The following is a 25,865-nucleotide window of genomic DNA, read 5'->3' as shown; positions in this document are numbered from 1 at the left end:
CGTCCACTTAATGAGGCAACAAAAAGAGATCACTTTCCCCTCCCATTTCAGGATGAGATACTAAATGAAGTAGCTGGTCATGAGAAGTACACTGTGTGTGATGGCTACTTGGGTTACTTTCAAATAGGTATCGCATTGGAGGATCAATTGAAAACAACCTTTATCACTCCTTGGGGTTGTTATGCTTTTAGAGTCATGCCATTTGGCCTGACAAATGCTCCTGCAACTTTCCAACGCTTCATGAACATGGTGTTTCAAGCATTCTTTGGAAAGTCCATTAGGGTTTTTATTGATGATTTTTGCATTTATAGCTCAAAATCATTGCATCTACAAAGGGTAGAAGAAGGTTTAAAGAAGCTCTATGACATGGGAGGTCAACTCAACCCCGACAAGTGTCACATAGCTGAGGATGAAGTGATCTTGCTTGGTCACAAGGTTTCCTATAAAGGCATTGAGGTGGATCCTTCAAAGGCAAAGGCTCTTATTGAGCTCCCCTCACCCAAGAATCTCAAAGAGGTCATATCATTCATTCAAAAAGTGAAGTATATGTCACGCTTTATTCACTTACCTTCGGAGTTGCTTCATCCTTTGCAAAAGTTGACACAACAAGTAGAATTTGCATGGTCTGATGAGCTTGAAGAGTATTTTTGTAACATTAAAGTCATTTTGTCAGAGCTACCAACACTCATGCCTCCTTGTTGGGAGTACACATTCTTTGTTAGCTCTAGTGTTGGAAGGGAAACAATTGGTGCTGTGTTGCTACAACAAGATCCCCACAGTACAAGGATGCGACCCATCTACTTTGCTAGTAGGGTCATGAATGCTTTGGAGAGAGACTACACAGAAGCAGAACTCATGATGCTTTCTCTCATGTTTGCGATAAGGAAGTTTAGATCCTACTTGCTCCCAAAACCTTTTATAATCCTCACCGCAGAGAATTTGTTCCCTTGGGTGTCATCTCAAATGAATCTTAGTACTAGGATCTCAAAGTGGATTATGGAGTTGCAAGAGTTTCAATACTCTTTCAAGGTAGAAGATAGTGTGCGTGCACAATTGGCAGGGATTCTCACTTATAGGGTGCATGAAAAGGAGATTAAGGTGCCTGAAGTAAAGACCCTACCATTACCACCACCAAAAAGTATTCCTAATGCTTTTACCTTGTTCTTTGATGGATCTTTTCGACGAGCCACAGGAAAAGCAGGGGGAGGGCTAGTGTTGCTCAACCCAAGTGGAGAGGTGGTCATGAAAGAGAAGGTCAATCTACCATGTTCAACTAGCAACAATGAAGCAGAATACGACACACTACTTCATGGTTTGAAGATGTGCATTGGCCAAGGGATAAAACGTCTCATGGTAAAGGGAGATGCACTTCTCATTGTTCAGATTTTAGGCATTTGGGCATGCAAGAATGAAAGTTTAAGGACAAAAGTTCATGCCATTCGTAAGATGTTTAATCAGTTTGAAGAAGTGCAACTATATCATATTCCTAGGAAACAGAATGAAGATGCCGATTTACTTGCACAACAAGTAGTTACATGTGTTGAGAAAGAAGTGCAGGTCATCATGGTGGCAGCAACTGTCAAGCAACCGAGATACCAGGGATTGGAGTCATTGACTCCCATTATTAGCTACATTTTGGATGGCGAGTTTCCACAAGACTTCACGAAGGCTCAGAAGAGGAGACTCATGAAGAAGGCAAGCATGTATCTCTTCCTAGAAGGCTCCCTCTATCAAAGAGGGAGGGATCAAGTATACAGAAGAGTACCAACTATTGAGGAAATTCCAGCCATTCTAAAAGGTTTGCATGAAGAAGCATGTGGTGGTCATTTTGCCCAAGAATTAACTGTGAAGAAGATTTTGCTTGCGGGGTATGTTTGGCCAAGTCTGCATGTGGATGTCCAACATTGGTGTAAAAGTTATCACAATTGTCAGGTAAATGGGAATAGAAGATTGTTTTATGGTCCAAGGCAAATCGTGCTTGCAAATGGACCCTTTGAAAAGTGGGGCATTGATGCTATGGGTCCTTTGCCTAGGACAAAAAATGGTAAACTCTACATTCTAGTGGCTGTAGACTATATGACTAGGTGGGTGGAAGCACAAAGTGTGGCAAAGGTAAATGAGAGGACAGTGAGCAAATTCATCTACACTCACATTTGTTGTAGATTTGGCACACCTTTGGAGATTGTTTCTGATAATGGTCCAGGGTTTAGAAAGGGATTGCTCACAGAAGTCCGTGAAGAACTTCGCATTCTACATCGTCACAGTACACCCTACTATCCCCAATCAAATGGTTTGGTAGAAAAAGCTAATGGTGTCATTGCAGGCATCATTAGAAAGATGGTGAAAAACAAGACAAAGTTGTGGGATGACTTCTTGGATGGTGCCTTGTGGGCATATTGAACCACATATAGGGAAGCCACGGAGTTCACACCATTTCACTTGGTCTATGGTCAAGAGGCTTTGCAGCCTATCGAACTAAACATTCCAACAATGCGACTTCATGGAAAATCAGCACAAGATGATCAAGAAGCATGGATGGATCGACTTCTTACCTTAGCTGAGCTTGACTGGAAAAGAGAAGCATCATACGAGTGCTATAAGAGGAAAGCCACACAGACAAAGGAGAAGCTTGACAAGAAACTGAAGGACAAAGGCATCAATGAAGGAGATCTTGTGCTAAGGTATGACAATCAACTCGATAATTGTTTTGATGCCAAATTTGAAACAATATAGCAGGGGCCATACATAGTCAAGAAGGCTTTCAATTCTAGTTACTATCAGCTTATGGACTTGAATGGTAAAGAGCACTCCAGGAAGGTAAACGGGTATCGCTTGAAGCCCTATTTGAGTCGCCTTCTACCAAAGGATCTACCAAAGATCTGTCCAAAGGCCACTGTCTCATGTAAGTATTGTTACATGAAGCATGAGTGTAACTCCAGCCAAAATTCTGAGGGGCCAAACAATGAAGATCTCGTCAAGGACTCTGAAACACTCTCTTTGGAAAAGATGCTTTATGATGGTACATGAATATACCATCATCCTGGGGGAGGGCTAATGATAGCCGTTTTTCGGCTCTCTGTAATTTCCATAGTGAGTTATCTCACAATACCAAAATCACCCAAACACTGTGGCTATCCCTACCATTTCACTGTACATAGGCGTGCGTGAGTCACGGGACTTTTCCCATATCTTCTTAAAAAACCCTCAATTAGCTAGTCATTGGGCTAGTTGAGCCAAAAAAATAAAAAAAAATAATAAAAAATAAGTATATTATGGCCCATGCGTATGTAAATATTTCTTTGTATATAGGGCCTAAATAAAAGATTTTTTTCATAATTATTTTGATATTTATTTAAATATTTCTACCGACGTGTGTGTTATTTATGCTCTGTACATTGCCTCACCATTACCACAATTTTTCTTACCATTTTTCATACTCTTTATTCCATATAGAAATATTTTCATGTAAGCTTCTCTTATTTTTGGTGTAACTCCATCCCAACAAAAATCCAAAAAAACTAGTTCAATTTATGTGTATATTTTTTTCACTATTGTGATTTTTTCCTTCCTACATATATTCTCTATTACTCTCATAAATTAGACCACCAAAAATATTCATCTTTTTATGGTAGACTTATAATGAGAGAGATTTATTTTGACCCCTTTATATTTTTCCACCTATATTATTTATATTTGACATGTACATATTTTTTAGACCCCTCAATATTTGATTTTCTTAGTTGTACTATTCACTTATATCATGATCTCAACAATATCTTCAATTATAGACCTACCAAATAAGGTCAAGGGTAGGTGGCATGCATACATGCACTATGGAGGGCTCACTCTTGGAGGTATTCAAAAGAATCATCCAAAGAAGGACCTTGTGCAGTGGAAAAAAACGGTCTGTTTTGCTGAATTTTTAAAGTTCACTTGCTCTCCGAATTTGAAAAGGTGATACAAACAAAAGTTGTAGCTCGTGGGCTGAACTTTTGCCTCAAATTGTTTCATATTTTTTTGAGCTACGAGCTGTGAGCTATGATTTTATTAGTGGACCCCAGTTTTCCCATGCTATGCAGCCACACTCTCTCTTCCACTTTATCATTTTCCTCTTTCACACACACTTCTCCACTCATCATCCCCACCTCTCTCACCACTCCTCTCTGCACCCTACTCACCTTCTCCTCAACCTTGAAGAATAAGAGAAACCATGGTGAACTCATACCTCCCACACACAACTCCATTCCAAAATTGACCACCTAGTCTCATTTTTCCTCCTCCAAATTACCCATATCTATCAAAAAAACCACAAAATTCAGCCTCTTCTCTTAAAAGACAGCATCATGATGGTTGATTACTCAGCTTCAATTACCTTGTCTCTCAAGGAAGGTCAAGAGTGGAGAGAAAATGTACCGTCAAAGCTAGTGGACCGTCAACAAGCGTCAAAATTGGCCCTACTCAAAGACACTTGGAGCATCAACCTTGTAAGAAATCCACCTTTTCTTACATCTTAAGAGTTTTTCTTCCTTATTTGTATCCTACATGGATAGTACCATTGTAAATATCCAATTCCATTTGTAAATTAATACTAACTCTACTAACACTAACCCACTATGAAAAGTCCTATCACCTCCATTTCTCTCCTCTCTCTTTCCCCACCAACTTCTTGATAATTCCAAGCAAAAGAAATTAGATAAATTGCTGAAAATCTAACCCAACCATGGTTAGAGAAGTAACCCTAGCCTTCAAAATTGCTATAAAAGGAGGGTGTAGCTAGCACAAAAGGGGGGAGCCATAAGCAAGAGCACTATGCTATAGCTTGAGAAGCCAAGCTCAACCTCTCTAGAAGGAGCTCTTGAGTGGAAGCTCATTGTCTTATGTATGTGCACGTGTTGTAATAGGGGATTAGCAAGGGAACTCTATGCCATTGTAAGAGAGAGAGTGATCATTTAATTGAGAGTAGGAAATCTATCATTTCTCCTACTAGTGTAAGCCCAACATTTGCTGAATCAAGGAGGGTGGATTTGGACTAAGCTTGGATACTTTGTCTCCCTTCCAACGTGAAGTAATGGACAACAATGATGCGTAAGTGTCTTGGTGTTTTTTTGTTAAAGTTCTTGATAGCTTGTCTCTGGTGTTGTCATCAATCTCGCCATAAATCCCACATACTGTAAGAGGGCGACAGGGTGGAGAGGACTCCCCTGGCCTTAAGACAGTGATTGGGGTGGCTTTTCTTGTGATGTGTTGTGGTGAAATTTATGCAAGCTATGTTGAACAAATACTAATCTCACTTTGATTTGTCATGACAGATTTGTAAGAAGGTATTAATGCAACAAGCACCCCCTCCCCCTTTCTCTCTCTTTCTTAAATATATAGTTGTGTTTGCTTGATCATTGCCGATACGTTTCAAAGCAGCCCGAGCACTCTCTCTCTCTCTCTCTCTCTCTCTCTCTCTCTCTCTCTCTCTCTCTCTCTCTCTCTCTCTCTCTCTCTCTCTCTCTCTCTCTCTCTCTGTTTCTCTCTCTCTCTCTCTCTCTCTCGTGTTTTAGTGTGTGAGAGTGTTCCATTGGTGTTAGGGTTAGTGTAAATTCCTTGGTTGTTTGTGGGTTGCTCAAACGATTCTCCTCTTTTGCATCCTAGTTCGCTCTTAAACTAGGTGGTGCCCCTTGTGTAGTTGGGATTTGGCTGTGGGTTTGTTGTTTTGGTTTGTGTTGTGTTGTGCCCCAGCCCCATTGAGCAGCACGGGAGCCTTGAAGGGTGTCTAGAGGTTGCTCTTCTTGTTGCCCGCCCCGGACCGCCTCAATACTTTTTGAATTGCTAGCAATTGCCATTACACTAGGGATTTTTTTATATACTAGCTTCATTTTGTTAACTTACATAACTTAATGAAGTAAGCATTTTTAGTGCAACATCAGCTGCACAATCTGAAGTTTTTAGAGTGACCGTTGGAGTTGACCGCCTACAATAGCCATTACACTAGGCCTACCTTTTATGCTTGCTTCATTTTGTCAGCTTACGTAACTTAATCAAGTAAGCATTTTGTGTTACGCTTCTCATAACTTTCGCTCGAAAAAATGTCATGCTTGGTTTTTTTCGCTCGGCATATGGATTTCCTCCAAAAACACCTACCATGTCCAAACTGCCGGTAGCATCATGCTCCTACCACTCCAAGCACTCATTGGAAACTGCCCACTCGCAACAAAGCACCTCCAAGAACACCAAATTGAGAACCATTGTGCTCACCATCCAAAAACATACTTGCACCATCACTCGCACCAAGTAGACCTAACATATCTGACCCACCCTCCCATCAATGTAAAGCTAGATCTTCATCTAGCAGATCCTGCATCTGCTCAACAGCCCACTGCACAACTGCTTTGATCACCATTCCTTTCAACCACCCCTCACAAAGCTCCTTGGAAAGCTTGGACATCGCCTTGGAGTTTTCATTATCTATCATAGAGGGCACTGACTGCATAGGATGCACTTCTATCTTTGACTCCGCACTGCCCTTCTCACCTACCATGCATGCACTCAATTCCAGCATCGTCGAGCTCCTCCTGTTCATCTGGCGCTTCAAGGTCAAGAATCACCACTTGCTTGTTGGCTGCAATCACTTGCTCTTCTACCACTCCATCTAGCTCCACCAAGGAAGAGAGAAACTTGTTCTCTATCGCATTACCCTCGTCCTCTTCCACCGGCACGGCTGCTTTATTCCTTTAAGCAAAACTTTGCACCTGTTGCACTATTATGGCACATTCCATTGCTACCTTCATCAACATGGCCATTAGCATGGCACTGCACATCAGTTTTACCTACACATCATCACTTGAAGGCCTAGACTGCTCCACTTGGTCTTCACTAGGCACCTCGGCTTGCACTTCATGCTGCTCCTTGCACACATTCACTACCTCTCCAGTACTCACATGTAAGAGGTCGAGCACTATTATGGCACATTCCATTGCTACCTTCATCAACATGGACATTAGCATGGCACTGCACACCAGTTTTACCTACACATCATCACTTGAAGTCCTGGACTGCTCCACTTGGTCTTCACTAGGCACCTTGGCTTGCACTTCATGTTGCTCCTTGCACACATTCACTGCCTCTCCACTGACATGTAAGAGGTCGAACTCATCATACCTGGATTAAGAGGACTTGGTTTCCCAACTCTTGTCTGCATCTATAGAGCTATTGTCACTCGACTCAATTTCCTCTTCTATTTCAATCTCAGGAATCTCCTCTAGCTTTACCGCTTCGACCTCGTTTGCACCCACACTATCTGGCCTTTATCACACTTCAACAGAACTTCTACAACCGCACTTGAACCTCCACAATTGGAACTTCTCTAGCCGGCATCTTCAGCATAGGAACCACCCTGTCTCTCTGTAGCCAAAGAACTCTTGGTTCCTCTCGCACTTGCACTTCTCTTTGTACCACACGTGGGTCGGTTACCACCGCATCGCATTGCTTTGACATCAGTGCATTTGGCAAACCCTGCCTAGCTTCGCGCTTCTTCAAAATCTTTTTGGTTCGCCCTTTCGTTAGAGCTACTGCCTCTTTATATGACACCGATCCATCTATCTCAACCTTATCACGCACTTCCTCATGCACACAATCCATGAATTTACTCAATTTTTAAAAAGTGGCATTTTTTGCAGCAATTACCTTGATCAATTTCCCCCAAAGGTCTTTGAACTCCCACTCGAACGCTTGAAAATCACCCTCCAAGCTTTGCTTCAACCCGTCCAACTTCCACTTTACTTCATACAGTTGCACATTCGCTACAATCTGCTTCAAAAAAACCACCTCCAGGGCTTCACAATCTGCCTTGTCTTCATCACCAAGGCTATTGAACTATAGCCTCTCTTTACCATGAAAGAGGAGCGGGAACACCTGTACTGCACCATCTTCTCTTGATAGACCACTTTCCAACACGAACAATCCATAGTCTTGAAGCCAAGTTTCTGCATCTTCAACCCCAATGAAAATGGGAAATCCCGTCCAAGCCATCACTAGCAGCACCTGCTCTTCAAAGGTCGCACCTTTGGCATCACCAAAATCACCACTTTGACTTCAACTAGGAGTATCCGCACCCTTCGTGGGGGCACCAAAAGATGGAGAGGGGGAATGGGGGAACACGACCGACACAAACACAAGGGCCTCTCTATAGCTCAGGGTATCCACAACACCCCTACCCTCTCAGAAAACATCTTCAAAAACACACTTTACACTAGCAGACCACCGCCTACTCATTTTTCACTGCTCACACACTTCGTAAATCCACCACACAAAGCACACCTACTGCCATGGTATGTCTCCACCCTTACACACGCACACAACCGCCCAATCTCACTCTCTCACACAAAACGTTGTCGGTCCGGGGGGGGGGGGGACACACTTCCACCCAGCGAGCAACCATGGTTGTTCAATAGAAAGCATCAAAGCTACTCGTCAGTTGTTTTCAACTTGGAGAATTATTTCAGAGGAGGAAGAGGGTGAGAATGTCTCACCACTTGAACATGTTGCGGGTATGTATATCTAATTAATACCTTTAAAATATATCTGTATTTCAAAATCTTGTGATCAAAGTGTGATGAACTGATTTTTTGTATTCATTTGCAAGTTGTGGAGAGATTTTTGATGATATTATACGCCATGGTAGTCATGATGGAAATTGGTGCTATCAATTTGAACAAAATGTTTTGAGAATTGTGGAGATATTTGACAAATAATAGGTTCAATGAGTTTACATACACAAATTATCACAATCGAGTGCTACTTTCAAGAACATTGAAACATTTAGATGTGGAGAAGGATGGTCTAATCTGCTTCTGTAAGAATACTCTCAAGCATACATAGGAGTCTTTTGTTGCCACAAGGATTAGCTAGAGCTGATGTGGATCTTTCATCTTGTGCAAATTGGCATACATCATGCTTAGTTCTCTCCACCTCACAAAAATCGGTAAAGGAATTGTATGAGAGTGCACATAGACTAATTGATAGAAAAGGAATTTCTCTTAGTTCTCACAAAAGTAAAAGAAGAGCTTTACAGAGTTGGGAGATTTTGAGCTTGAAACTATTGGAATCAAGGAAACCTTTATCTTGAAGGCATTTCTTACTCAAGGGTCCATATGCATGCTGAACAATAGTAAATGATCATGTAATTGTCAATCTCTCTCCTGGTGCCAATGCAAGTCATCAATGTATATCAAGGGGTGTATGTAACATTCACGAATTCTTATCACATGAGCATAAAAGAAACATTGAGCTCTTCTTTGTCAGAGAGTTTATGAATGCAGGCTGTGTAATAGATGATCTCCAAGATGATAAAGTGACAGGAATGAAATCAATCAAGCACACGGAGTTTCTGAATAAGAGGTGGTGTTTATTGCGAACATACACAATTCTACAGAAATGCTTCTTCCTACCTTTGAATACCACAGGCGATAAAGTGATTTACGAAATGAGTGACATTCACTTTCGTACGCATTTATTAAAACCTGGATTTGCAGGATGTGCTCGGCCTTGGATGGAAAAGGGAGACATAGTGCGGGTTTCAAGCCACACTAATGTTGAATCTAATTCAATTACTAGAAATGCAGTGGTAATTGATGTTAATGTGCAACAACATGCCTTCAAAATAGGTTTTCTACATCAAGATCTAGAGAGTGAACATTGGAACATAGAGGGTGAAGTAAGCACATGGCAAGATTGGAGCCTGTGTCTGGATATTTTACAAGGATGGTCTATCTCCGGTTCATTATTCAAACCTTGTAGATGACATACCTACTTCCTTCAAAGCAGCGAATTAAACATTGACTTATTAAGAGCACTCCTAGATCTTTTTGAACAATGTTTGAAGCTGAATTTTATGTACTTTGGGTTGATACTTTTTTTTCCAATTTGATAATATTATTGTATTTTTTGCGACTATCTCATAATGAGATTCCTCTGAATCGATTATGTTGGTTATTGTGATTTATAGTTCTTGCATATTGCACATCATGAAGAGTACAATTCTAAAAAGCATGAATTCGATATTCCTTAATAATTAGTGATGGTAATTCGACATTCCTTAATATTAGTGATACTAGTTCGTTTATTTTTAAGACATTCTTTAATTACACTGCAAGTTTCATATTTTTTCACTAGCTAAGAAAAAGGATGTTTTTCCCACTCATTTCACACTTCATTAGAGAATTTTGGAGCAAGTATAAAAAATTCAGGATAATTTTTTTAATATTCCATAGAATAAGTGATTTTTGTGTTGTGAATGCCGACTAAGTATTAGAACAATCACGTCGGTGTCGTGAGTATATGTATTGTTTCAACAGTGAGAAATAATTGTTTTCAAATGGAAAAGTTGCTTGGAATGTAGTGAATGTGGACTAATTTTCCGCTAAGTTAATTTGGGACAGTCACAAGACATCGCGAGTACTGTTCCAAGAGTGAGAAATATATTTTTTTCACTCGAAAAGATGCTCTTTACGCTCAAAATTTTCAAGGTCGCACGTGTGAAAATATCGTTTTCTCACTCACTAGGTGCGAGTCTCGATTTTTTCACTAAATTTTGCAATTGGAAAAAGTTCTTGAACTTGTTGCGTGCGCATGCGCACTGGTTTTTGTGCAAATTTTTTGAATGAAATTTTTTCAATATCTTACCATCATAGATATTATATGTGTGAAAATTTTCAAAGTGAAAAATCTGAAAGGACTTTTACTTTTTTCATGGAGAAATTTCTCGACGAAAAAAAAAATATATATAAAAATTAGAATTTTGCATGCTCCCTTAGAGGCATGAATAATTCTATAGGAAAACATGTTGACAGTATGCTAGATTGTAAAAGATTTATACTTATATCATGTATAGAAATGTTTTTAATGTTGAAAAAATTACAGGTACCATTAGAAATGAGTCATAAAGAAAAAATCTCAATGTAAAGTACAAGGGTACGAATAATATTAGGGAGTGAAAATATCAAATTTACATGGAGTTTTTGAACTTTAATCGCTTAAAAAAAACATCAATGTAAAATACGAGCATTAAAATAATATATAGAAGTGAAAACATGACTTCTTTGTAGAAATTCATATTTTTTTGCTATAAAAAATGGTTTTCACACCATAGGGTGTGAAAGCCGGAATTAATACCCACTTTTTATAGGTAAGAAAAAGTCTAAAACTTGTAGTGCATGTGTTCTTGACCTCAGGGATGTTGTCATAGCTCAGTCTGATCGCATTCTCAAGAGTTCCCAGATCTTCATTCCTTATCTGTTGAAGAACGTGAGACAACCATTCCTCATTCTGCTTTGAGTCCCCCGGCGTGCATCCGTTCCTCACATGTGCACCAAGTGCCTTCAAGGCCAGCGCATGGTAGTTGCCATCAAACACAAATCTCTCCACGATGCGGTTTACCTGATCTTTGAAGTTTTCTAGGATTTTAATGTCATCCCGTCCAAAGCCCTCTTGAAAGATTTGAAAAGCTTCCTCGCTCTCAAGAGCAGGTAATGGATGTACACATGCATTTTTGTGGCCCCACAGTAAGTCCTTGAGAACTTGCTCACTCCTGCTAGTCAAAAGAATCTTACTGTTGGCGCTAAAGCCCGGCCCCAAGATTCTCTGAGCCGCTTCCACAGAGCTCTCCCAAACATTGTCAATGGCAAGAAACACATCGTGCTGACGAAACCAAGCATATATCCTCAAAGAATCCACAACGAGGTTTACTTATTATACGTTACATTTGTACACTTTATATGTTACATAATATAATATAATATAACGAGGCAATTCGTAATTTCATGAGGAATGGCCGGGGGCAATTCATAAGGATTGAAAATTTGTATTAATCTAACACTAGTCTTGCAATGGCATATTTTAAGCTTTTGCATACGGCATATTTTAAGATTCTGAGAGTTATATTAGAGTTAAAAATGCTCAAAATAAAATTCACACTTTTATAAAGGAGCTTTTATTGAGTGAAATTAAAATTTACTACTTAACTTGATCCAGTACTAAATGTTGTCAGTCTTTATGTAAGCAACATAGGTTTTTCAAAGAAGTTTTGAGTCTTTTCCAAAAAGAAAAGGTCTACCATTAATATTAATATTGACTCAATTTAGTAAAATTATACGCATTTTATCAAATTATTCCTTAGAGATGGCTCGGCAAAGACAACTTCAACTAAGGCTAGATTGATCATTTTCTGGATATTTTTAATCAACTCGTGCTATGTGTTGCGAGTATTTCCCCGAGAGGATTTTTTGTTTAGACATTTAAATAAGTATTTAATTATTTTATTACAGAAGCCACAAAAGCGGCTATTTTGAGAGATCCTCAAGAAGAGGGCTTGGCACCATTTTGCATAGAGTGTGCACCACTTTATTAATATGCAAGGCTTCGCTTTTGCCCTGGGTAAAGATCTCGCCTTTGTACTTTTTGAGGGCCCTCAAAGCTTCTCCCCACTTGACGACAACATCCGAAGTACGGGCGTTCTCCTCCCACACCTGCCGCCACCTGGAGAGGTTGTCCGGGGACTTGAGATCCGCAGGCCGGAGCTTGTAGAACAGCGGGAGCACCTTGGCCTTGGGATCGGCGGCCCGCCTCTGCAGAACCAGGATCTCCAACTCTATCATTGGCCATGTGGAGGTGAGAAAGTCCTCCGATAGCACCACTACGCCAACCTCGCAGCCCCGTGCAGCTGTAGTGATGCTGTTAGGGAAGGTAGAGCCTTCGGGTAGAGTGTGCTGGTCGAAAAAGGCCGTATGGTTAGCCGTCTGGAGAGCACTGAAGAGATTCTCCACAAAAGGCTTCTGCTTCCCGGAATGACTCAGAAATATGGCTGGCACCCCATCAGACCTGCAAACACACATCCCGTCATCATGTCGATTTGATATATTGCCTTCAAATTCGTGGTCTAATAAGAGATTCAAATGTTGACGGATCTGGGTGACATTTATAATGTGCCGTATTTGATCAGGGGGCATGAAGTGCTATAGATAAGAAAGAAGTAATTCCGGCTAGCCTAGCAGGGGGGCGCTGCATGAGCTTCAACTGCAGTACCCAGCAGGCTAGGTAGGTCTGTTAGTACGTACATGCTTCTACGTACGATGGCAATTATGAACGACACAGTCCAAAAGATTACCGTGATGATAATGATGATGATGATGAGAGAGGGTGTTCTGATGAGGATCCAGTGGTCTCGTGGGTCGATCCGAGCATCATTTGTGGTTCAAGGATGGGCTGCTGCTGCTCACTGCCAGGGCAAGCTTCTACTGCGGGATTGATTGGGTGTTTCGAGCCTCGAGGGCTTTATCTGTGTGGTCCGGCGTCCACGTGACGTGACGCTGACTATATGCCACACCGCGAAATGCGGGCGGATCCGCACGGCTGGGGTCCCGGCCCCGCCGCCGCCGCCGCCCCCACTGCCTGGGGGTAATAGCTCGTCACCTTTTCTGTCGCATTCGATAATAGCTCCCTCAGCGCGAAGCATCCTTGTGGCCAGCTGGCACGGGCCCACGGGGTGTTATTAATTAACCGCCCTGAGTCAAGACAATGCCACACGGAATGGTCAAGCACGATATATACTATGCCACGGCCCACGGGGTGTTATTATTTAGGGAAAATTACCAAAATACCCCTCTAATTTGTGGAAATTCCCAAAATACCCCTCAAATTTCAAAAATGCCCTAAATACCCCCGATATTTTGTCATAATTTCCCAAAATACCCCTCAAATTTTCCAAAATTCCCAAAATACCCCCGGTTGTGAGATAAAATTTTTCCAAAGATTAAAAAATTTATACCGTTCATAAGAAGGCTGATTGTCTATCAACACAAGATACTAAAACTAGAATTTGAGTAGGTTATGTAGGCTTTATAGATGAATTGCTTCATTATTTTTAGATATAATTGCCCTTTCTTGCGAGGTAATTTGTGATAAATCACATGCTAAGCACTCAAAAACGGATCTTGATTGTCAGAAAACAATGAAGGAATGATAACCTTGAATAATTCAACCAAAATAGATACAAGGGTATTTTGGGAATTTCCACAAATTAGAGGGGTATTTTGGTAATTTTCCCTATTATTTAACGGCCGGGTCAAGCTTCTACTGCTGGATTGATTGGGACCTAGGGCTTTATCTGTGTGGTATATTATATGCCCACACGAAATGAGTCAACATGCTGCCACACAGAGTAGTCAAGCACTCTATATGCCACGGGCTCTTATTAAGGGCCAGGTCGCACCAAGGGAGAGTGGGAGTAGTGGGGGGAGATTATGCATTGTACTTAGAAAAGGCAAGAGACAGGCCTGGAAAATCGAAGCCAGAAATTGAGGGTAATACTCTATATTTCAGTGAGATAGCTTCTCTCTTCGTTTGTACGGCAGCTTCTCCCAATGAGCTGGGACCATCCCATCTCCATTCAGGATAGAAAAATTTCCTCCTCAAATCTAGAGCAGAGGTGCGACCGCGTTCGCCTCCTTCTCCGCACTGCTCCCATGGCGACTCAACTCTGAGAGGTGCATCCCGTTGGATGCATATGGGGCATACATGCAAAGGTATGCATTAAATGAGCCTCATCCCATGTACAAATTATGCTTTGTTTGTTATTTTTTGTAGCGCATGTAGTGCAAGGGTCTTTACACTCTATGCCTTGCATGTGCTCAGCGGGACACAACTCTAATGACCCTAGGACAGTGGGAATATGGGATCGGCAATGGGGGTTGAAGCACGCGAACCTTGAGGCACGAGAACGGTTTTGGAAAAAGTAAACTACTAATCGATGATCTAGGATTCAAATCCACGACCATGCAGATGGAAAGTGAGCTAACCACACAGACGCGTGTGGTTTGTTGAAGCAATTGTGACTTCACAATATTATAAAGTTAGTTCATGTTTACTCATTCGCCAAGTCCTTGTTTACCTTTCATGTCCTTGTTTACTTTACAACATCTAACGTCCATATGCATCTTTGTTTTTGTGCCCGATCTTCTCTGTCGTTGATCACACCACTCTAGCTTCATTTGAACCCCCGTGGTATATAGTGCTGAGGCGCAATGGTCCTATGGCTGACCATTCCCCTTCGCTTCCTAAGGACCATTTCGTGTGAGGCACAGTTGAACGAGGCTTGAGACATTCTCTTAGGTCTTCATTTGAAGTCCCTAACCCTTAATTGAGCCTGAAATAGGTCTAGTTAGCTTTTCTTAGGCTTCATTTTTCAAGCCACAACAACGAAACTTTTGTTCAATCTGAGGGGATAGCATGTTCTTGAATGCATGTGTGACATAACGGGCCTAGCTAGCTAGGAGCAAATCTACTTTATCCCACTCCCAATTAGAGGATCAACAAGAGAGGAGGAAAGATGCTTGTGGCTAGCTCCTCTCAACAACATAGAGAGAGAGAGAGAGAGAGAGAGAGAGAGAGAGAGAGAGATGAGTATATTACTACTCAGAGATCAGAGGAAGAGAAATTTCTTAAAGCCATTTGCCAGGAGGATCGTCACGATAGGAGGGGAGATTCTTATAGATGGCTCTTCATTGTAGGATACTCGATAGGAGGAGCAACTACGAGAAGGGCTGGAAGGATGGGACCAACAAAGCATAGCTAATCATCAAAGTGCAACAGGTAACCAACTAGGAGAGAGATCTCATATATGTAAAATCATCTACAAATTAAGGGCATCTTTGCTTATCCAATAAACCTTTCCTTTGGCTATGATCAAGCCTTACCACTTAGTAAAGGCTACTTTGAATTAGTGGCGCAAGAACCCATGATCAAAGGATGGTTTTTTGGCATGTCTAATCCCAATGCTGAAGAATCTCATACTCTATAACTATCATATAGTCTCTCAGAATCATTATCCTAGGGACCACAAGCCCTCCTCAACTTAAATTATTATTGTTGGTTTTCATGCGGCAAGACACCATACAAGAAGCATCAATTGTTTGACTTACTAGACAATGCTAGGCATGCGCAACATCAATGCCAAGATGTTGTAGAAGGATGCCCTCTAGTCATCTCCATGTTTAGTTTTTTTTTTTTTTGGTAATCTAGGGTAGGTGCATTCACAAGGAGAAGAGGTATATCTGCTATTGAAGCTTGCCCCCATGCATCCATGGACCCATATCGTTTCACTAGGCATGATTTACACCTTCCCATGGAACATTAATTCAAGCTAGCAAGGCTCACTTTTATTTCCCTTGGACTCTTTGGAGGGTCTTTGTGATGTAAATTAAGATTTAGAATTATTTAATCTAATTAAAGGTAGTGCATATAATAGGTGGGCACATATGTTATGGAGAGTATGATGGAGCATAAAAGATGAGGAAAAAGAGATATTCTTTATCCTCTATCACTAGGTAATTCTATCTATTTACTCTATTATTGATCAAGATCGATATTCACGCAAGGTCACGTGGTTGAAAATAGAGAAAAGCAGGGAAGTAAGCAAGGGATCATAGCCATGAGTTGGGAACATGCTGGAGGAGATGAAGTGACACCTTGTTGGAACCTGAGGCTATGGGGGATGCAGCCTAAGGGCCATGGCGTGGTGCTGAGCACAGCCGAAGGCGAGAGAGAGAGAGAGAGAGAGAGAGAGAGAGAGAGAGAGAGAGAGAGAGAGAGATCTCGACACAGCTTGAAGCAAAAGAACACGCTATACTAATTTTTTATTAATGGAATCCTTTACATAGCCTTTGGAAGATGATGTCTACCTCACCTTTTTCCACATGCAAACTCAACTAACTAATGGTCTATACCTGCATGCCTTGAGACTTGTTCTCACGGGCTGACCAATAAGCTGACCAATAAGGGCTTGAACCCAACAATCTCCCCCTCAAGCCCGAACTGGACAGACCCTCTCATAATACCTCGAGTTTTTGGTATACTCGTCAACCGTGAGTTTTAGGTTTTCTCACAACCAAGGATTTCTAGTTTATCCATAACCTGGTGCTATGTCAGTAACCCCCCCTTGAACAGATAGGGTGTAGGTCAAACATTAGCTACCAAAAGTGGAGTTTTTGGTTCATTGCCAAACCTTGGGTTTATGGTGTACCCAGTAACCTCATGAGAAGCGGTAAAAAAAAAAAATGGGCTGAGAACTGACAAAAATTGGGAGGTCTTACCATTTATAGATGGCAGTGTCTATAACCCGTACAAAATTTGGCATGACAATAATTGACAAACAGACAAAAGCATAACAATTTATGATAACATAAAGAAATGTGAGGACATGACTTTTGACTAGAACCATTGGACTGAGGAAATGTTGAAGAATATTGCCAAAAAAAAAAAAGCCCAAAATAGGATGAAAGAAACCGATCCGAACTTGCTTCTTTTGTGACTCTTTTTCTGTGTGACTGCTTTCTTTCCCTTTTGTGCCGATTCTTATAGTTACTCTTGGGATGATGATGATGATGGATGATGCCGCTGGCGATTTTGGCTACTCGTATGCGATGTGCAAGTACATGGTGGATCATAAACATCTGCAACACAAATAACATGCTTCTCGGCCGGTGTCCCAAGGCCATACTTTTCAAAACCATCTCGTAATGCTGAAATCTTTGTGTGCACTTGGAGTTTGTTGTAATTGCGGACTGCTGGACTACGGGGTGTGAACACCTTCTTGCTTTAAGGGTTAAATGTAGGTTGGCCACTATTATTAGATAGTGTGAACACAACAAAAAAACAACGAGTTGTCTGCAGCAGCCGAATAGGCGATGGCGATCAAGGCTAGTTTACTCACAGCGGGATGAGGAGGCCGAATTAGGAGAAGCCGAGGTGTCGAGAAATGCTGCTCAAGCCAGGGCGCTCCTGTTGACAGTATTTGTGCTTGGTATGTTGCAGGTCGTTACGCTGGTTCCCCCTTCTGCAAGCAGTCGTAGCCGCGAGGCTTCTCGAGCACAGCCCTCGAGGCTCTGATACCAATTGTTGGAACCTGAGGCTATGGGGGATGCAGCCTAAGGGCCATGGCGTGGTGCTGAGCACAGCAGAAGGCGAGAGAGAGAGAGAGAGAGAGAGAGAGAGAGAGATCTCGACACAGCTTGAAGCAAAAGAACACGCTATACTAATTTTTTATTAATGGAATCCTTTACATAGCCTTTGGAAGATGATGTCTACCTCACCTTTTTCCACATGCAAACTCAACTAACTAATGGTCTATACCTGCATGCCTTGAGACTTGTTCTCACGGGCTGACCAATAAGCTGACCAATAAGGGCTTGAACCCAACACACCTTACCACACCTTGTTGCGTATGTAGCTTTCAACCCTTTAATGAGTTCTCTCCCCTCTCAAAATCTCTAAGTGAGCATACTCTCTCTTCCTCCAAAGTCTCACATGCATAGTGGGTGCATGTTGTAGCTACACCACCTAGCTCGTGTTATAGGATGTAGAGTGTCTGACAAGTCAATATTGACTATTTGGTTGTTGTATCCAAGGTTGCTATAGCTTATGTCATGAATAAGAATCTTCATGCCATTGAACACGTGCTTCAATTACACAAAACTACTTTCACGCATAAGCCTACATTTATCAACTTCACTCTCTATAGGTAACCAATTTAAGTTGTAGGCATAGTGATAGAGTGCAGTCATATGTCGAGACTTGTACTACTATATTAGGTAGTAGAATTCGAAGTAGAGGTGATGGAAATGAAGGTTGGAATGTACTACTTTGGACATGCACCTAGAGTCTCTATCTTCATAGCATTTCCATGCTTATAAGGTTCCATAGTGGTTGCATAATTGGATGTACTAAGGACTCGGGAGAATCGGGTGTCTCACTTTCTCGGGGGTGCACTATGTAATCATGTTAATGTACAACGTGAGTTCGAAGGGAGGGGTTTTAAAATGTTAAAATTTTAAGAAATTTAACAGAGATACATTAAAATAAGGGGGGTTTATATTCAATTTTGAAAAAAAAAAATCTAAAGTAAGGGGTCATTTTATTCAATTAGACATGCTAAAAGAGGGGGTTTTTTAATACCCCACAAATGCACATTATATAGGGGGGTATTGAATGGTGAACCCCCCGAGCTCACTTTCCCTTTTATCCATGTCTGATTGTTCGACTATAAATTTGAATTTTGTGTAAGTCATGAATAAGTACTTCTACACTGTGCCATTCAATGGAAGGTATCAATTGTAAGAGCGTATGTGTTCCTTTGTGGAGAGAGAGAGAGAGAGAGAGAGAGAGAGAGAGAGACATCCCCATGATCATGATTGAATTTTAAGGGCATGTGGAAACAATATGCAAGCCCGGGGAGGTCACCTAAGAAAAATGTAACCTATCACGTGAGTTCAACAGAAGGGTATTTAAAGTTCTTGAAACTTACAGAAATATATATACAGAAGGACTTTTTTTCTTTGAAATTTGAAAAAAAATTAAAGATTTTAAAAGAAAAGGGTACATTATATTCCAAACAAAATTTACAGATAAGGGGTTTTACAAACATGTCTTGAACGCACGTGATATGGTAGTTTTACACATAGTGAACCCCCGGGTATGCAAGATGTTGACTTTGGCAACCAATTGTCTAATGCAATTGTTAAATTTTGAAAAAATACCTTGTGCTTGAAAATCCTTTGGTTGACATTCCACAACACCAAGTAACACCGGCCATTAAATGAGGGCCCAAGGATGGTGAGAGGATTGACGGTCGGGGTTGGCGGGTACAATCTCTAGGTAGGGTAAACCCAGGAAGTGCCACCCTAATTTCACAATGAGATGTAGTCGCCCTGCAAATATTGTAGCCCCTTTTTAGCAACTACAGTCGAAAGGCCGACCACTTCGCCTTGCTCAATCCGATTTAAATTGAAGCATCCAATAGCTAAACTAAGGACTACTCTATTTTGGATGCACCCTTGCCTTCATCCTGCAAGGTACCACCATCATCATCCTCATCACTCTCATCTCACCCTTCACATCCACTTGAAATTTTTGCCCCCATCTTACAATCTCATGTCCATCTAGTTGGTTGAGAATATATTTCTAGCATTGGGTAGAGGACGGTGGCTCCCAACTTGGGCAAGGCAAAGAATCTCTAGACTATTTTCGATGGATGAGAAGTGGAGGTATCTCTCCAGATGCAATCACATACGCTTGCATCTTGAAGGAAAGGGTCAAGTGAGGCCAAGAAGTGGATGGGCTATTTTGAGCAGATACAGGGAGAGGAAATCTCACCTTATGCAGTCACATACAGTTGCACCTTGAAGGCATGTGGCATTACACAAGATGATAATATGGACAAACGAATTCACAATAATATTGCTAGTCAAGGGTTTTTGAATGAAAACGTCATGCTTGGCACTGGCTTGACTGACATGTATGCCAAATTTGGTGCAATTCATAAAGCACGCTAGTTATTATGTATTTCAAGTGTGGTGTGGTCCTTGACTAGCTTCCTATGCACAATGTTGCCTCATGGAGTGCATTGATTGAAGGGTTAGCAATCCTTGGGCTATTTTAAGCAGATGTCGAAAGAGATCATATCTCCAAATGCAATCACCTACATTTTCACCTTGAAGGAATGTGGCAATACACAAGATGCTAATATGACTAAAGGAAATGATGATGACATTGCTATTCATGGATTTTTGAAAGAAAACGTCTTGCTTTCCCCTTAATCAACATGTATGCCATATGTGGTGCAATTCATAAAGGACAAAAAGTGTTTGAAAAGATTCTTGTTCGGGATGTTGTCTTTTGGAACGCATTGATTGCGGGATATGCCCAACTTGGGAAGGAAGAAGACGCTCTGGATTGTTTTCAACGGATGGGAAATGAGGGTGTCTCCCCAGATGCAAACACATACACTTGCATCTTGAAGGCAAGGTTCAACTAAGGTCAGGAAGAGGATGGGCTATTTTCAGTAGATGCAGAGAGATGGCATCTCTCCAAATGCAATCATGTACATTTGCACCTTGAAGGCATGTGGCATTACACAAGATGCTGATAATGGGAAAAAGAGCTCATGATAATATTGTTAGTCAGGGATTGTTGAAAGAAAATGTCATGCTTGGCACTACCTTGGCCGAAATGTATGCCAAATTTGGTGCACTTCATAAATCACGTTAATCAATATGCATCTCAAGTGTGGTGTGGTTCTCAACAAGCTTCATATCCACAATGTTGCCTCATGGAGTGCATTGATTGCAGGATATGCCCAACAAGGTTAGGGTCAGCAAGCTCTGGGCTATTTTGGATGGATGCAGAGAGAGGGCGTCTCTCCGAATGCAATCACCTACACTTGAACCTTGAAAGAATATGGCACTACACAAGATGTTGAATATGGGCAAAATAATTCACAATGATATTGTAATTCATTAGTATTTGAAAGAAAATGCCATGCTTGCTCAACATGTATGCTAGATGTGGTGCACTTCATGAAGAAAAAAAAAAATTCTTGAAGAGCATCTTGTCTAGGATATCATTTTGTGCAATGAACTCATTGCCAGATATGTGCAACTTGGGTAGTGTTCAAAAGTTGTAGGCTGCTTTCAGCGTATACTATAATGGAAATGGATTAGGAACATTGAGAATAGCGGAATTAAGAAAACTATAGTGAGTGTTTTTATGAGACTCCTTTGAGAAAATAGAGGCTGAACTTGATTAGCAACATAACCATTATACTTAACTAACTTGCCATGAACAATACTTTGCAAGAGAGAGAATTAGAGAACTCGACAACAATTGAGGACTGGATTTATGTGGAGCCGGTGCCCCCTCCAAAAGACTTTTGTATTTTAATTTCTCCCATGATTGAGAGACTTGGTACAATACAAGATTTGTGTTCCTTGAAACCTTGATGGTGCAATGAAAATAGAGAGCTTTATGCACCACAATTATGCATGTAACTTAGATTAATGAAAGCATTAACTTGTCCCCGGCCTTAGTCCCAAGACCTCAAACACCTTTGAAGGTGGAGAGAGCTAACAGGGAATGAGGGTAGGAAAGAAGAAGCATTCTTATGAGAAAGAAATAGTTCCTCACTTATCATCATTCTTGCTGCTTAGCATAGCATAATAGCATAGTAATGATGATGAAGAATATGGCAAGCTTAAGCATTGAAGCATGGCTCTTGGTTGGGTTTGAATTCCATAGCCAAGAGTGTTGGTGTAGGCTCTCAACTTCTCAACAAGCTTAGAGAAGGAGATGAAGTTCTTGCACTCAGTGCTTCACACAATGAGAGAGTGTGTGAGTGTGCGGGAGAGTGTATATGTTGCAAGCTATCCCCCTATATTCTTGGGTCGACATCCTCTTGTAGCTCATGCCTTATGATTAAGCCTAGCCAATCACAAGCCTAGGTCAATTCAAGCAACAGAGGTAGCCTTTGGACAAGTGTCCTCCTTTCCCCTTTGAGAGAGAGGGCTTGAATAATGCATAAAAAAATAATTTATTTGGATAAATTATCATTGGACCCCTCTCATGGCCATCCAATCAGCTTTAAGCACACTATGGGGGAAACTTTGGTTAGGGTCTTGACATGTGTCCTATATGAATCTTTGAGCAAGGGGTGCCCCTTGGGTGATGGGAGGGTCATCAACATAATCCCCTACTTGTATTCCCCCCCCCCCCCCCCCCCTTCTTTGTAGGAATGCCTTTGAATTTCTATCCCCAAGCACCTTGGCCCCCAACTAGCTTCAGCACCTTAGTCATCAAACATGGATATAGCAAGTACATGGCCCCACACACATGACCCTACCTTCTAGGGCTCGCCCCCTCCTTGTAGGGATTAGACTTTGACTTCAAGAATAATCCTAGCTCAAGCACCTCTTGCACTTTAATCATCAAGCATCTCAAGCATATACCTAGATTAACCTAAGGTCTAAGGACTTTTAACACTCACCTTTGGTGGAGGTCTTTAATGAAGTTAACCCTAATGTCTTTTAAGATCTATTATGCAAAAATTGTTCTTTAGTAGACCATCTCCTTGTGATCCCTTGCTGAGATGAAACCATATCCTTTTTGGCCCCGTGATGAGCTTGATCTAAAAAGGATTAGACTTTGACTTCAAGTATAAGCCTAGCTTAACAATCCACCTTAGTTACCAAGAACCTCTTGCACTTTAATTATCAGGCATCTCAAGCATAGACCTAGCTAAACCTAAGGTCTAAGGACTTTTAACACTAACCTTTGAAGTTCTTTAATGAAGTTAACCCTAAGGTCTTTTAAGCTCCATTATGCAAACATTGTTCTTCAGTAGACCATCTCTTTGTTGTGAGCCCTTGCTCAGATGAAACCATCTCCTTTTTGGCCCCGTGTTGATCTTGATCTAAAAGCACATATCTATGTTCTAGCTCTTGTTTCCTTTTATTTCCCATATTAAATGATCAATTTAACATGAGAAAATCATTTGGATAAAGCTAGATATTAGATTTTATGACATTACCTCTCCCTTGAAACCATAGTCGTCCTTGACTATGAGGTAGAGAAGGTGAAATCTTGGTCATTAGTAGTTGATTTTTCATAGCGGGTGGAGGATTTATTTTTACCCTACGACATCCTTCCAGAATGGATGACTAGTCCACTTAGTCCTTGGGAAACGTAGCTGCTACAAGCATGTCTTCTCTTTAGTCCATATCATAGTTTCAAAGTAGACTGAAAATTTATACTTGGTGTTTGAGAGACGTCCTCAACACAAACATGATTCTAAGCATGCATACTATTTACATTTTTGCACAATAAAAAGAGAATTAGTCTTATAAGACAAAAACATTGATCATTTAAAAGAAACATTTACGTTTGCTTACTCTAATGTAGCAATAAGTATTGACATTATCCAAGTCATCCTCATAATCATCTAACTTATCTAAGGCTCTTATCACCTTGTTTTAGGAATTTTCTTTATGTAATTTATGGCTAACATTATGAAGTTTTGTTCACAATCCACCAATGTGTTATTTCCTACAAGCATCTATCTTTGAGCACACATCAACTACATACGAATAATCAGCCACCTCATGCTTTATAGAGTTGTTCCATGATGCCACGATACATTTTCTTGATGATTAAATATTGTTCATATTGATCATTTTTCATTGAGATGATTATTCTTCTGTGGAGTTTTTGCATGATATCATGATGTGTTTTTATGATGATTACAAATAGTTCGTACTGATCATTCATCACTAAGACGATTATTCTTTTATAGAATTGTGTCATGATTCATGATATGTATTTATGAGTAGGTCCTCCCAATTTTGGATTCATTAGTTTTGAAGGAATCACACAAAGATACCATTTGGAAAACTAAAGAAAAACCAATAGAGAGGAAAGGAAAAGAAGGCTACAACTTGTTTTATTTTCAAAAATATATAAAAAAAACTAGCGAAATATCCCTCGAAAAATTTCCAGAATACTCCGCATTTTAAAATTTCTCAAGATACCTTTGTGCCTATTTTGGTTGGATTGTTCAAGATTTTCCTTTTTGACAATCGAGATGCGTGTTTCAGTGCTTAGCATGAAATGTGTCACAAATTACCTTGCAATAAAATAATGAAGAAATTCATCTCCGAAGCCTGCTTAAATTCTAGACAATCAATCTTCTTATGAAAAGCTACAAATTTTGTATCTTTCTATAAATTTTATCTCGCAGCCAAGCGTAGGGGTTTTTTGGGAGTTTTGGAAAATTTGAGGTGCATTTTGGGAATTTTGACAAAATATTGGGGGTCTTTTAGGAATTTTTGAAATTTGAGGGGTGTTTTGGAAATTTCAACAGAATAGGGCACCGGGGTATTTTGGTAATTTTTTCAAATATATAATATGATAACCTGAAGTATTTTGGCATTATTTTCAGGTGGTTCTTTCGTGCCTTTGAGGAAAAAAAAGGTTGGCTTCGCACGTGGAGAGAGAGAAGGGGGGGGGGGGGGGGGGGGGGGGGAGAGTCAAAGATATTTTTCTCTTTGCTTTGACGACAGACGGCATCTCTTTTGTTTGTGCCATCGCAGCTACGCTTTCGCTAACAGCAGAGGCTGTTCTGTCCGAGCTCCAAGCCAGAGAGAGGGAGAGGGGCTGGGGGGTTTGGCTATATAAGTGCGTCTCGTGGATATACAAGCCAAGGAGTGAGAGGGCGAAGGAATCGGTTGCAAACTGGTCGAGCAAAACGAAGTTAGCCACCGGCAGAGGGCATGACGCAGATATAGAAGATGAGTTGACCATCGCGAGCGTCGATTTCCTCTGTCTTGTACTCCCTCTCCAGCCACTGCAGCTCTCCGGGGCTTAGCTTTGCTTTCGGTGCAGGATATGTGAGCGTGCAGTAAATTCGTGGCAGTGGACTCGCTTAGCACGAGACCGCAGTCTTAATTTATGCGTCCATATTTCAGTTGATTGCAGAAAAATGGAATCTTGAAAGATTCCACCTAATCAGAGGGAGTGGACCGAGTAGGTAGCCACATGATTAGAAGTCATTTATACTGATCTTTTATCATTGAGATGATTATTATTCTATGGAGTTGTTTCATGAGATCATGATGCATTTTCATGGTGATTACAAATCGTTCGTACATATTGTTTTTCATTGAGATGGTTATTCTTCAGTGGAGCTATTCCATAATGTCATGATATATTTTCATGGGGTGATTAGAAGTCGTTCATACAGATCATTTATTACTAAGATAGTAATTCATTTATGGAGTAGTTCCATGATGCCATGATGTGTTTTCATGATCGATTTTTATTCAGATAGTTATTATATCACGGAGTTGTTCCATGAGACATGCTATGTTTTCATAATGATTAGAAGTCGTTCGCATTGATTGTTTGTTCGTAAGAAGTTTATTCTTCCGTGGACTTGTTCCATGATACTATGATGCATTTCCATGATGATACTGATCGTTTCTTATTGAAATGCTTTTTTGTTT

At 40.8% G+C, this 25,865-nt stretch overlaps 1 protein-coding gene across 1 annotated transcript in view; it reads right to left on the bottom strand.

The window, feature by feature from the left end:
• Nucleotides 1-6,711: 6,711 nt before the first annotated feature.
• The window catches only part of LOC147420836 (putative disease resistance protein At4g11170), a 49,729-nt gene continuing 30,575 nt past the window's right edge, over nt 6,712-25,865 (bottom strand). The window contains exons 2-9 of the mRNA XM_086504587.1: nt 13,148-13,277; nt 12,325-12,861; nt 11,897-11,957; nt 11,212-11,682; nt 7,322-7,608; nt 7,068-7,146; nt 6,870-6,968; nt 6,712-6,798 (exon numbers count right to left, since the gene is read on the bottom strand). Of these exons, the coding sequence (XP_086360713.1) occupies nt 6,712-6,798; nt 6,870-6,968; nt 7,068-7,146; nt 7,322-7,608; nt 11,212-11,682; nt 11,897-11,957; nt 12,325-12,861; nt 13,148-13,277 (1,751 nt within the window). The remainder of the gene's footprint in view (nt 6,799-6,869; nt 6,969-7,067; nt 7,147-7,321; nt 7,609-11,211; nt 11,683-11,896; nt 11,958-12,324; nt 12,862-13,147; nt 13,278-25,865) is intronic.

Source organism: Adiantum capillus-veneris, chromosome 28 (genome assembly GCF_014529385.1).
Source record: "Adiantum capillus-veneris isolate H3 chromosome 28, ASM1452938v2, whole genome shotgun sequence".
NCBI classification, from domain to species: domain Eukaryota; kingdom Viridiplantae; phylum Streptophyta; class Polypodiopsida; order Polypodiales; family Pteridaceae; genus Adiantum; species Adiantum capillus-veneris.
This window is presented reverse-complemented; position numbering and strand designations above follow the sequence as displayed.